The sequence below is a fragment of the Crotalus tigris genome, unplaced genomic scaffold, assembly GCF_016545835.1.
Source record: "Crotalus tigris isolate CLP2741 ecotype Arizona unplaced genomic scaffold, ASM1654583v1 scf7180000019599.1365583, whole genome shotgun sequence".
Taxonomy (NCBI): Eukaryota; Metazoa; Chordata; class Lepidosauria; order Squamata; family Viperidae; genus Crotalus; species Crotalus tigris.
This window is the reverse complement of record NW_024097615.1, coordinates 1,040,001-1,053,118: the sequence shown is the minus strand read 5'-3', so window position 1 is coordinate 1,053,118 and position 13,118 is coordinate 1,040,001. Positions and strand designations below refer to the sequence as shown.

General features: G+C 49.5%; 2 protein-coding genes across 7 annotated transcripts in view; one reads left to right on the top strand and one right to left on the bottom strand.

Moving 5' to 3' along the window:
• Positions 1-2,278: 2,278 nt before the first annotated feature.
• Positions 2,279-3,660, top strand: LOC120317328 (H/ACA ribonucleoprotein complex subunit GAR1-like). Its single transcript, XM_039363844.1, is given in 4 exon segments — positions 2,279-2,300; positions 2,969-3,100; positions 3,397-3,458; positions 3,643-3,660. Coding segments are annotated over 4 exon segments (234 nt in total).
• Positions 3,661-12,619: 8,959 nt separating this feature from the next.
• The window catches only part of CRACR2A (calcium release activated channel regulator 2A), a 33,287-nt gene continuing 32,788 nt past the window's right edge, over positions 12,620-13,118 (bottom strand). For all 6 annotated transcript variants that reach the window (XM_039363766.1, XM_039363767.1, XM_039363770.1 and 3 more), the window contains one exon: positions 12,620-12,765. In XM_039363766.1, coding sequence (XP_039219700.1) covers positions 12,675-12,765 — 91 coding nt within the window. In that variant the 3' untranslated portion in view covers positions 12,620-12,674. The remainder of the gene's footprint in view (positions 12,766-13,118) is intronic.

The window sequence follows — 13,118 nt, the reverse complement described above, 5'->3', positions numbered from 1 at the left end:
CAAGGTTGCAGACCCCTTGCCTTAGTCAACCTTGGATGACCTTGCAAAGCTAAGCTGAGTCAGGCCTGGTCATCCCCGGGGATGGGAGGCTAACAGGATATCCCAAACCGATTGACCCCCCTACAGGAACTCCCTGATGAAAACGGAAACATGCATGGAAAAAAGTGTGCCGACACCAGAGGAGGAAAAAAGAGCCGACAAATTGAGTCTGAGAGAGACTGGATCAGCATAACCAAAAATTATAGGAATGTCGAGCCACAAGATAGAAAAATGTCGCTTGCACACCACACATGAGTTCTGTTTAGGATGGAGGCCCGTTTTGCCTTTTTTTTTTTGCTTCCCGAAATACTTGAGTGTTATTTCTGAGAAAGGAAACAAAGCATGGAACTAAGAAGAAGAAGAAAAAAAAAGAACTGGGCGGAAAGCAGAGTCAATTATTAAGTTTCCCCAGGCCTCCAGTGCTCCAGTTCAGTGGCCAGGCCATGTGACTGGAGCCCAGACATGGAGGCGGCAAAATAGCTCTGCCTGGCCAGAAGATACATATATAAAAACATATAAAGAACGGCTGCTGGAATTGGGTATGTCTAGTTTAACGAAGAGAAGGACGAGGGGGGACAGGATAGCAGTCTTCCAGTATCTCAGGGGCTGCCCCAAAGAAGAGGGAGTCAAGCTATTCTTCAAAGCGCCTGAAAGCAGGACAAGAAGCATCGGATGGGAAATAATCAAGGAGAGAAGCAACCTGGAACTAAGGAGAAACTTCCTGACAGCGAGAACAATTAACCAGCGGAACAACCTGCCTCCAGAAGCGGTGAATGCTCCAACACTGGAAGTTTTTAAGAACAGACTGGACAGCCATTTGTCTGAAGCGGTATAGGGTTTCCTGCCTGAGCAGGGGGTTGGACCAGATGACCTCCAAGGTCCCTTCCAACTCTTTTCTGTTCTCCAAAGCACCAGAAGGCCGTTCAAGAAGCAACAGAGGGAAACTAACCAAGGAGAGAAACAACCTGGAACTAAGGAGAAATTTCCTGACAGTGGAACTACCTGCCTCCAGAAGTTGTGAACACTCCAACACTGGAAGTTTTTAAGAAGAGAGTGGACAGCCATTTGTCTGAAATGATACAGGGTTTCCTAATTGAAATGCTTGTTTTCAATTTTGCTTTGGGATACTGTCTCACATACTCTGTCTGGAGCACATCTGGATTCTCCTTGGGAACTTAATGTCACATTATTGTTATGCTGGTCTGCGATCAAGCTACAAAATTAGGGAGAGGAGGAGAACGAAAAGAGATGGGAGGCAGCACCCCCCCCTCAGCCTGGCCTTTCCAGATAAATTAAGCGGTATATAAGTCTTAAATGCTATTGCTATCTGAGCCATGCAGGCGCAGCGCTGAGAATGCAGTATTGCAGGCTGACTCTGCCCACAGTCAGACGTTCGATTCTCAACCGCTCAAGGTCGACTCAGCCTTCCATCCATCTGAGGTCAATAAAATGAGGACCCAGATTGTTGGGGGGGCAAGATGCCGACTCGGTAAACTGCTTAGAGAAGAGGTCCCCAACCTTTTGGGCACCAGGGACCAGTTGCGTGGAGAAAGGTTTTTTTCACGGACCGGAGGGTGTGTGTTTTTGTGTTCTGCTTGTATCCCACACATGGGGCTTTGCTTGTTTGTGCGGACCGGTTGCTGGCATGCCGCAGACCGGTACTGGTGCACGGACCAGGGGTTGGGGACCCCTGGCTTAGAGAGAGCTATGAAGCACTGTGAAGTGGCATATAAGTTTAAATCAGTGGTTCTCCACCTGTGGGTCGGGACCCCATTTGGGGTCGAACGACCATTTCACGGGGGTCGCCAAACAACGCAGTCCGCCATTTTTCCCCCCTTTTCCTTAGCTGTGCTACTCCCTTTTATTCTATTGGCTTTTGAAAGCCAATAGAATAGACTCTCTTGAATAGAATCTAATTGTATTGGCTTTCAAAAGCCAATAGGAATTGTCCAGGCTGTCTCTGCCCTGCTGAGCCCGCCAAAAGCCCCATTCGGCAAACGGAGCTGCATCAGTTGAGTAGTCCTCGATTTACGACCGGTTGAGTAGTCCTCAACTTACAACCGGTTGGGGGTCGCGGCATTAAAAAGGTTGAGAACCACTGCTCTAACTATTGCTATCTAAGCTGTGGAGGCGCAGTGGTGAGAATGCAGCATTGCAAGCTAACTCTGCCCACCGCCAGCAGTTCGATCTTGACTGGCTCAAGGTTGACTCAGCCTTCCGTCCTTCCCAGGTCGGTAAAATGGTTGGGGACCAAAGTAAAGGTAAAAAAAGGGGGGGGGGAACAACTCACCCCCCCCCTTCCAACTCAGAGGCAGTGCCATTTCTGACTTGCAAAATTATGGACGGGTCCTCGACCGCACTCCACCCTCCACGGAGCAGCCCCGGTTCCTTGTCCGCGCGAGAAGGAGGGAGGGCTCTAAGCATTTCCACGCGGAGAGAAGTTGACTGGGCCTCCTTTCCAGCGTGGACGCCCACCCACCCACCCAAAACAAACAAAGGAAAACCACAGCAAACTTCTTCCCGGCGCAGCCCAACGTTTTTGGGACAAAGCCCAACTCCTCCCGCGCCGCGCACCTGGGAGCCAGAGCGCCCGGAGGGGGCAGCAGATCCCAACCCGCTCCCAGGCCCGCCCCCTCCCGAATGGAGACCCAGCCTCTCAGCCTCCGGGCCGCCCCCCCGCCCCCCAGGACCCGGGGGAGGGTGGGGGAGCCGCGTTCGCAGGAGATCCTCCCCCCAAGTTCTCGGGCTTCGCGGGCCAGGGCAGAGGGGGGGTCCAGGGCAGAGGGGGATCCAGGCCAGAGGGGGGGTCCCTAAGCCCAGGGCAGAGGGGGTCCAGGGCAGAGGGGGGATCCAGGGCAGAGGGGGGGGTCCCTAAGCCAGGACAGAGGGGGGATCTAGGGCAAAGGGGGGGTCCCTAACCCCAGCACAGAGGGGATCGGACAAGAGGGAGGTCTCAGGGCAGAGGGGGAGTCCCTAAGCCCAGGACAGAGGGGGAACTAAGGCAAAAGGGGGGGAGGTCCCAGGCAAAGGGGGGTCCTAACCCCAGACAGAGGGATCCAGGGCAGAGGGAGGGTCTCAGGGCAGAGGGGGCGTCCCTAAAGCCAGGACAGAGGGGGGAATCATCTAGGGCAAAGGAGGGGGGTCCCCAGGCAAAGGGGCGGTCCCTAACCCCAGCACAGAGGGAGATCCAGTGCAGAGGGAGGGTCTCAGGGACCAGAGGGGGCGTCCCTAAGCCCAGGGACAGAATGGGGGATCTAGGGCAAAAGGGGGAGTACCAGGGCCAAGGGGGTCCCTAACCCAGCACAGAGGGATCCGGCGAGGGAGGGTCTCAGGGCAGAGGGGGGTCCCTAAGCCCAGGACAGAGGGGGGATCTAGGGCAAAGGGGGGGGTCCCAGGGCAAAGGGGGGTCCCTAACCCCAGCACAGAGGGGATCCAGGGCAGAGGGAGGGTCTCAGGGCAGAGGGGGGTCCCTAAGCCCAGGACAGAGGGGGGATCTAGGGCAAAGGGGGGGGTCCCAGGGCAAAGGGGGGTCCCTAACCCCAGCACAGAGGGGATCCAGGGCAGAGGGAGGGTCTCAGGGCAGAGGGGGGTCCCTAAGCCCAGGACAGAGGGGGGATCTAGGGCAAAGGGGGGGGTCCCAGGGCAAAGGGGGGTCCCTAACCCCAGCACAGAGGGGATCCAGGGCAGAGGGAGGGTCTCAGGGCAGAGGGGGGGTCCCTAAGCCCAGGACAGAGGGGGGATCTAGGGCAAAGGGGGGACTTCCAGGGCAGAGGGGGGGTCCCAGGGCAGAGGGGGTCCCTAAACCTAGGGCAGAGGGGGGGGTCCCTTCCTCCCCTCCTTCCCTCCCTCCCCTCCGCCGCCCCCCCCGATCCCTAACCCGTCCCCTCGCCGCCTTCCCCCGCCCTCGGAGCGAGCCCAGGACGCGCGGGAGACCCCAGACCCGCAGCCGAAGCCCCCTCCACCTCCTCGGCCGCAGCCCGCCCCTCCGCCGAGCGCAGGCCCTGGTCGAGCGGCCGAGCCAGCCGCGGCTCCCCGGCCCACTTACCCGCCTTGGCGGAGCGAGGCACCGCCGCCCGCTTGCCGGTCTGCTGGCCTGGCACGGCTCGGCTCGGCTCGGCTCGGCTGGCAGCGGAAACCGGGGCAGGGCAGGCGGCGCCGGGACGGGCAGGCGGGGAGGGGCGGGGGGCGGGCGGTCCTTCCCCCCCTTCCCGCCCCCGGGAGCCAACCCAGCTGCGCGCAGGGCTCGGCCCCTCCCCGCTCCCGGCTGAGTCCCGGGCTGGCTGCGCTCTCGCCTTCGCGGGCTCCCGCCTCCTTCCCGGGCTCCCGTGAGGTCAACCGCTCGGTCCCTCGCTCTTCGGGGGCTCGACCGCGGAGCTTAGCAGCTCCCCAGGCCGGCGGGAAGATAGGGTGGCCGCGATGTCCAGGCGGAGACCCTAGAGAGGAGAGGAAAAATGATGATCCAAGACCTGGAGGCCAAAACATACGAAGAACGGCTGCTGGGATTGGGTAGGTCTAGTTTAATAAAGAGAAGGACGAGGGGGGACATGATAGCAGTCTTCCAGTATCTCAGGGGCTGCCCCAAAGAAGAGGCAGTCAAGTTATTCTCCAAAGCACCAGAAGGCAGGACAAGAAACAACGGTTGGAAACTCATCAAGGAGAGAAGCAACCTGGAATCGAGGAGGGATTTCCTAACAGTGAGGACAGTTAACCCATGGAACAGCTTGCCACCAGAAATCGTGGGCGCTCCATCCCTGGAGGCTTTTAAGAAGAGACTGGACAGCCCTTTGTCTGAGATGGGATAGGTTCTCCTGGTTGAGCAGGGGGCTGGACTAGAAGACCTCCAAGGTCCCTTCCAGCTCTATTCTACTGATGATTAGGGAGCTGGAGGCCAAAACAGAGGAAGAAGGGTTGCAGGAATTGGGTGTGTCTAGTTTAACAAAGAGAAGGACGAGGGGGGACAGGATAGCAGTCTTCCAGTATCTCAGAGGCTACCCCAAAGAAGAGGGGGGGGGTCAAGCTATTCTCCAAAGCACCAGAAGGAAAGACAAGAAGCAACGGATGGAAACCGACCAAGGAGAGAATCAACCAAGAACTAAGGAGAAACTTCCTGACAGTGAGAACAATTAACCAGTGGAACCACCTGCCTCCAGAAGCGGTGGATGCTCCAACACTGGAAGTCTTTAAGAAGAAACTGGACAGCCATTTGCCTGAAAGTGGATGTTTGATGGTATTACAGATCTCTTCGCAGGATGGAAGCAGTTCCTAGTAAGGCTGCCTTTTGCAATTGACTAATAGCGAATTTGTCAATGCCAATGGTTTTCAAGTGGTGCTCCAGTTTTGGGATTGCACCCAAGGAGCCTATCACTATTGGTACTACCCTTGCTTGCTTTTGCCACAGTCTTTCTATTTCTAATTGTAGGTCTTTGTATTTTGTTATCTTCTCCAGTTCTTTCTTGTCTGTTCTGCTGTCTCCAGGCATTGCCACATCCACTATCCAGACTTTTTTGTCTTTCTTATCGACAATTGTTGTTGTTGTTGTTGTTGTTGTTGTTATTATTATTATTATTATTATTATTATTATTATTATTATTATTATTCCTCCAGTGATGGAGCAGACACAACGTCTGGTGGCAAGCTGTTCCACTGGTTGATTGTTCTCACTGTCAGGAAGTTCCTCCTTCGTTCTAGCTTGCTTCTCTCCCTGTTCAGTTTCCATCCTGTTGCTTCTTGAAATCTTCCTTTAATTCAGCCGACTGGTGTCATCAGCAGATCCGAGGCTGCTGACTTTATTTTTGTATTTTTGCACTTTCCAACTTAGCCTTCCTGGGGGTACAGCCTGCTCTTCAGTTAAATCAATCACTCACGCTCTAGAAAGCAGAGATGAAGTATAAAATCGTCTCTATAGATCGGGCAAACAGGAAGAAATGAACAGAATGAAATTGGAAGACCGGAAATCTAAAAGTCCTCATTTAGAAAAAGGAGAAGCCTCATTTGTGGAAATAATTTTGTGCCCGCCAAAGTGGGTGGATCCAGTTTCCCAGGCCTGGGCCAAATTTGATTTAAACCAGAAATAGGACTTGCTTTGTTCCATAGGGTGGTTCCCAGATAATTGCTAAGAGCTACGCTCGAAAAAGGTCTTCTGCAGTCACGCCAGAAGCCTAAGACTGAAAATCAGGCTCCTCAGATGCTGTTTTGTCTATCCTGCTCTATGGAATAGAGAGTTGGTCTCTGACAGAAGGCCACCCAAAGAGACTAGAAGCATTTGAAATGTGGATTTACGGGCGGCTGTTACGTAGAAGCTGGGTTGACAAGATCAGAAATGAGGAGGGGATCAGCTGCCTGAGAAAGCCGAGGGAAATCATCAAAACAATTAAAAAACGAAAATTAGAATATTTCAGACATGTGACGCAACACCCAGAAAAATACAACCTATTCCATTTAATCCTCCAGGGAAAGATCGAAGGCAAACAAGGTCCAGGCAGAAGAAGAACATCGTGGCTTCCAAATCTAAGGGACTGGTTTGGACAAAACTCAGCAGCCCTTTTTCGTGCGGCGGCTGATAAAAACAGGATCGCCAACGTCCGATAACAGATATGGCCCAAGAAGAAGACGAGAACGCTGGGTACTCCTTTGAGGCAAAAAGCCAAAATATACAGGTAGTCCTTGACTTAAGGCCAGTTGCTTAGCAACCGTTCAAACTTATGACAAGCCTCCCCAGAGCTATTTGTGACCCAGTTTCAAAGTTCTGAGGGCTGACCCTCCCCCTCCACCCCAAGGTCATGTGACCACATTTTGGGCTGCATTTACAGGATCCCATGTATGTTTTGTTGTTTTGCTGGAAACCGGTGTTTATTTCTGGTTGCAGGCAAAAAAAAAAAACCCAGAAAAAAACCAAAATGCCCATTGGCTACTACAGTGGTTTTGCTTAATGACTGCAATGTTTCCTTAGCAACTGTGGTATTGACTTAACAACCCTTGCAGAGAAGATGGTAAAATTGGGCACGGTCCTATAATGACCCACGTAACATCTGGCACAATTTACCAGCATAATTCCAGGCTCCATTACGATCATACGTTGAGGGCTGTCTGAACATGGAAAATCTGAAAAGGAAGAGCAGAGAGAAGTGTATTTATTCATGTGTGTGTGTGTGTGTGTTTTCTGAGGTTTTCGCAGGTGTTTGTATGTAGGTCTTTGGTTATTCGGGTTTTCTCCCACGTAAAATTGGAGGTGTCTTGGCAACGTTTCGACGAAGTCCCATTCGTCATCTTCAGGCTAGTGTTTTCAGCTTTGTGCTTCGTGCTCCTCGAAGCACGAAGCTGAAAACACCAGCCTGAAGATGACGAATGGGACTTCGTCGAAACGTTGCCAAGACACCTCCAATTTTACGTGGGAGAAAACCCGAATAACCAAAGACCTACATACATACATACATACATACATACATACATACATACATACATATATATGCTTTTTAGAATCGGCCGTTTTTTTTTCCTGTTCTCGAGGCAACTTACAGGCAGGATCTTCCCTGCCTTTCATTCCTCACCAACAACCCTGTGAGGTAGGCTGGCAGAAAATGAAGAGTTCCAGGTCATAGCACGAGTTCTTTGGTCCAATGGGACTTGAACTTGGGTTTCTCTAGAGCAGGAGGTCTTCAAACCTGGCCCTTTTATGACTCGTGGACTTCCAGAATTCCTCAGCCAGCCTGGCTCAGCTTGGAAACCTCTCTTTCCCCTCAGCGTGCCTGGCTGAGGAATTCTGGGAGTTGAAGTCCACAAGCCAAGGGTTCTTCAAACTTGGCCCTTTTATGACTCGTGGACTTCAACTCCCAGAATCCTTCAGCCAGCATGACAGCTTGGAAACCTCTCCCTTTCCCCTCAGCGTGCCTGGCTGAGGAATTCTGGGTGTTGAAGTCCACGAGTCATAAAAGGGCCGAGTTTGAAGACCCCCACCCTGCTGTAGACCCAGCCTGAGTGCACAGAATGGTCCCATGACCTTCTCTGGAGACCCTGGTTGAGGGGCTGCGAGCACACGTGTGTAACAGGCATTACACCTTCTCCTACTGGGGCAGTCCCCGACTTACAATAGTTTGTTTATTGACATTTGTGTGGATTCACAGTCATGAAACTGTGACCTCTGGTTTGTCTAACAACCCCTCTCTAACTCTCGGAGCTTTGGATTGGATTTTGACTATTCCGCACGCTCCTATTCAAAGCAAAACCACAGGCAAGTGGTGGTTTTTTTTTTTTTTAAGAGACTGTTTTTGTTTGCATTCCTTGTCTGTTGTCATCTCCTCAACCTTGAGAAAGCTGCCCTTCCATCACAGCAACTGTGTGTACAAGTGTATAAACCAGGACAGAATCCATTAAATAATCGGCTAAGCCCACTCAGAGCCTTTATTTATTTAGATAATTTATGTCCAGCCTGATTTGGCAAATTCCAAGCAGCTCGTATAAAAATCCTAAATATAAAAAAATATAATAAGAACCATCGATTGCAGCAATCAGCATCACCTAACTATCCCTTCAAGCCCAAACAGCATTTATTACCTTCCCAAATTATACCGTAATTATCCTGATGGCAGTCAAGTCTTATTCTGTACGTCTTGCAGCCACAAATAATTTTGCAGTGGTTTGTGTTGTTGTTCGTTTTTTTTTTTTTTTTAGCTAGATCTGGAGTTGTTAACATCGTGGATAACTGCTAGCTTGGGGTGATCCTCTTTCATTTCCAGATTAAATTTATTCATTACCCTGCTGACCTGGACGAAGGCTGTCTGAAGTTGTCTGAAGGTTGAATCCTTGCAACTGGGGTAATTTTTAAAATTCAGCCTTCAGACAACTTCAGCCAACCTTCAGCCAAGGCTTCCTAGGTGATTGAGAATCTCCATCAACATTTTGCTGACCTGGATGTTGAGTTCGCATAGATTTTGGCCTGCACAAATTGGCATCTGTTCCGATTATGGAGGATCGTTTTTCAGTCACTGCAGCCGGAGAATACGGACAACTGCCTACTTTGATTCCTGTCCACATGGCTTTTGAATCCAGTTGATCCAGATTAAAAACCTGTTACTTATCACCTGAGGAAATAATGCCTAACTTCCTTAAAGAGGGTGTCATGCAGCTGCTTCAGAAGAAAGCAGCCTTGGTCCATAATTCATGGTCAACTATACTTTATCTGTCCATGTGTCCACTTAAGAATTTAGAGTAGAGTAGAGTAGAGTAGAGTAGAGTAGAGTAGAGTAGAGTAGAGTAGGAATAGAATAGAATAGAATAGAATAGAATAGAATAGAATAGAATAGAATAGAATAGAATAGAATAGAATAGAACAGAACAGAATAGAAGCTGGAAGGGACCTTGGGAGGTCTATACCCTATACCTATACACTTTCAGAGAGGTGACTGTCCAGTCTCTTCTTAAAAACCTCCAGTGATGGAGCACCCACGATTTCTGGTGGCCAGCTGTTCCACTGGTTGATTGTCCTCAATGTCAGGCAGTTTCTCCTTAATTCCAGGTTGCTTCTCTCTTTGGTCAGTTTCCAACCATTGTTTATTGTCCTTCCCTCTGGTGCTTTGGAGAATAACGTGACCCCCCCCCTCTTCTTTGTGGCAGTCTCTCAGATACTGGAACGCTGCTATTTCTTCTCCTCTTTAGACTAGCCAAACCCAAGTCCTGCAGCTGTTCTTCGTGCGTTTTGGTCTCCAGGTCTTGAATCATCTTAGATGCTCTTCTCTGAATTTGAAGAGAAGGTATCAATTTCAGTTTGGCTCCCAATGTGAACCCAACAAAACAGCCTTGCTTGCTTTGGCCATGGAATGGATAGGTTTGAATAGAAGTTCTAGTGGACATTTAGTCATTCTTCCTGCTCAGATCAAGAATCCGCTAAAGCAGGTGATGGCGAACCTTTTAAAGACTGAGTGCCCAAACTGAAACCCAAAACCCACTTATGCATCGTTGAGTGCCGGGTGAGTGTGGCCCATTGGGTGGGCATGGCCCATTGGGTGGGCGTGCCTGCGGTGGTAACGGCAGACTGAGTGGGACTAAAAAATTCAATCAATTCCAACTTTGCAAGATCTTTCTTTTTTCCCATGAGAAGTTGAAATTGATTGAACCTTTTTTAATTTTTTTGCACACGGTGGTGGAGGCCTAAAGCGAAAAGGTTTTAAAATGGACACAATCCAGTTCTCACTTAACAAATCAGTTAAATAGGAGTCAGCAGTGTTGTGGCAGCTGCCAAAAAGGCCAACACAGTGCTGGGCTGCATTAACAGAGGGACAGAATCAAGATCACGTGAAGTGTTAATACCACTTTACAAGGCCTTGGTAAGGCCACACTTGGAATGCTGCATCCAGTTTTGGTCACCGCAATGTAAAAAAGATGTTGAGACTCTGGAAAGAGTACAGAGAAGAGCAACAAAGATGATGAGGGGACTGGAGGCTGAAACATACGAAGAACGGTTGCTGGAATTGGGTGTATCTAGTTTAATGAAGAGAAGGACGAGGGGGGACATGATAGCAGTATTCCAATCTCTCAGGGGCTGCCATAAAGAAGAGGGAGTCAAGCTATTCTCCAAAGCGCCTGAAGGCAGGAGAAGAAGCAACAGATGGAAACTAATCAAGGAGAGAAGCAGCCTGGAACTAAGGAGAAACTTCCTGACAGTGAGAACAATTAACCAGTGGAACCACCTGCCTCCAGAAGCTGTGGATGCTCCAACACTGGAAGTTTTTAAGAAGAGACCAGACAGCCATTTGTCTGAAATAATATAGGCCGGTTTCCTGCTTGAGCAGGGGGTTGGACTAGAAGACCTCCAAAGTTAAGGTAACCAATCATCTTCCTTTATCTGTTGTTTCTCGAAAAGTGTCCTCCTACATGTCCTCCTTTTCGATATTTGAAGACTAATCTGTAAATTTACTAATCTGTAAATCTCCGTATTCGATCGATGCCGATCCGTTGCGTGTGATGTGACGTATTTGTATTTGACACGACGATTCGTCAAGGCTCGGTACAGTGCGGCGAGACGCGATTATGAGACGCGTGCGCTCCGCACAGGAGAATTGTTTTGAGAGAGTGCGCCGCGCGCAAGTGGCTTTGTTTACTTCTTACCGAAACACGGCACACACGAACGCATTAGACTCACTTTTTTTTTCTTCAATTTATTTGTGTCCTCCTTCTCCTTGCAAAAAAGTTGGTCACCTTATCCAAGGGCCTTCCAACTTTCCTATTCTGTTCTGTTACAATCTTGCAGGTTACAGTTCCAGTGAAATCTGGATTTCCTCACAAATTTCCCTGCTCTTCCTACATATTTATGATGGGAAAACAGATTATATATTTCTGGTTCAGGCTGCTCTGCTTCCCAAGTCACAGTGAATTACATATTTTGATGGCAGGCGAGTTTACCATAACCTTACCTTGCAAATGTATGAATTCAGGTCAATGGAAAGGGAAGGCAAGCAAGGCTTTATGTTTTTTGTTTTGTTTTTTTTGTGATGGCCACACAATCCTGATTCTTTCTCCTCTTGAGGCACTGCTCTTAGTCCAATTGATTAGCAACCATCTTTCTTATTTGCATCCAAGATTTTGTAACGCAGAGAAGAGCAACAAAGATGATCAGGGGACTGGAGGCTAAAACGTATGAAGAATGGTTGCGGGAATTGGGTATGTCTCATATAGTCCAGGCCATGGTTTTCCCAGTTGCAATGTATGGCTGTGAAAGTTGGACCATAAGAAAGGCTGAGCGCCAAAGAATGGAGGCCTTTGAATTCCGGTGCTGGAGAAGACTCCTGCCAGTCCCCTGGACTGCAAGGCGATCCAACCGGTCAGTCCTGGAGGAGATCAACCCCGACTGCTCTTTAGAAGGCCAGATCCTGAAGATGAAACTCAAGTCCTTTGGCCACCTAATGAGAAGGACTCCCTGGAGAAGGGCCTAATGCTGGGAAAGATTGAGGGCAATAGAAGAAGGGGACGACAGAGAATGAGGTGGCTGGATGGAGTCCCTGAAGCAGTAGGTGTGAACTTAAATGGACTCCAGAAGATGGTAGAGGACAGGAAGGCCCGGAGGAACGTTGTCCATGGGGTCGCGAGGGGTCAGACACGACTTCGCAACTAACAACAACAAGTCTAATGAAGAGAAGGACGAAGGGGGACATGATAGCCGTGTTCCAATATCTCAGGGGCTGCCCCAAAGAAGAGGGAGTCAAGCTCTTCTCCAAAGCACCTGAAGGCAGGACAAGAAGCAACGGATGGAAACTGATCAAGGAGAGAAGCAACCTAGAACTAAGGAGAAACTTCCCAAGAATGAGAACAAATAACCAGTGGAACGGCTTGCCTCCAGAAGCTGTGGGTGTTCCAGCACTGGAGGTTTTCAAGAAGAGATTAGACAGCCATTTGTCCACAATGGAATAAGGCCTCCTGCCTTGGGCAGGTGGGTTGGACTAGAAGACCTCCAAAGTCCCTTCCAACTCTTGTTATTCTGAGTTCTATTCTAAAAAAAAATCATTGCAATTGAACTGCAGGCGAAAATGACTTACGGTCCTGTAAAAGCCATAAAACAATGCCTGACAATGTAACCCAGGACACTGTAGGGTAGGAAAAGATGAAAACGGTTGTGTTTATTTATTAAAGGGAGTTCTACGTGCGCTTTATTGTCTGGAACAACAAGATGTTTTCTTAGGCTGTTGCTGCAGCTGAATAGTTTTCTCTTTCACGTTGTCTTCCTGTTCTTTTAAAATCCTATGGGAGACAAAAGTAGATGGAAGGGAATTGTGGGGTTTTTTTTTCCCAAGCTGGACCATCTATTCCACAGGTCTTGAAACTTGGCCCTTTTATGATTTGTGGACTTCAACTGCGCGTGCCTGGCTGAGGAATTCTGGCCGTTGAAGCCCACAAGTCGTAAAAGGGCCAAGTTGGAAGACCCCTGATCTCTTCTATTCTTGTTTCCAGCAGCAGCTCTTAGGAAACATGCATGAAGACCTTGCTTCTCTCTCCAGCATTTTAAATTTGGAGACAGATCGTCTCGGATGCAGAAATACCACGAGACCCCTTTATTTATTATTTATTTTATTTACTTCAAACATTTATAAAGC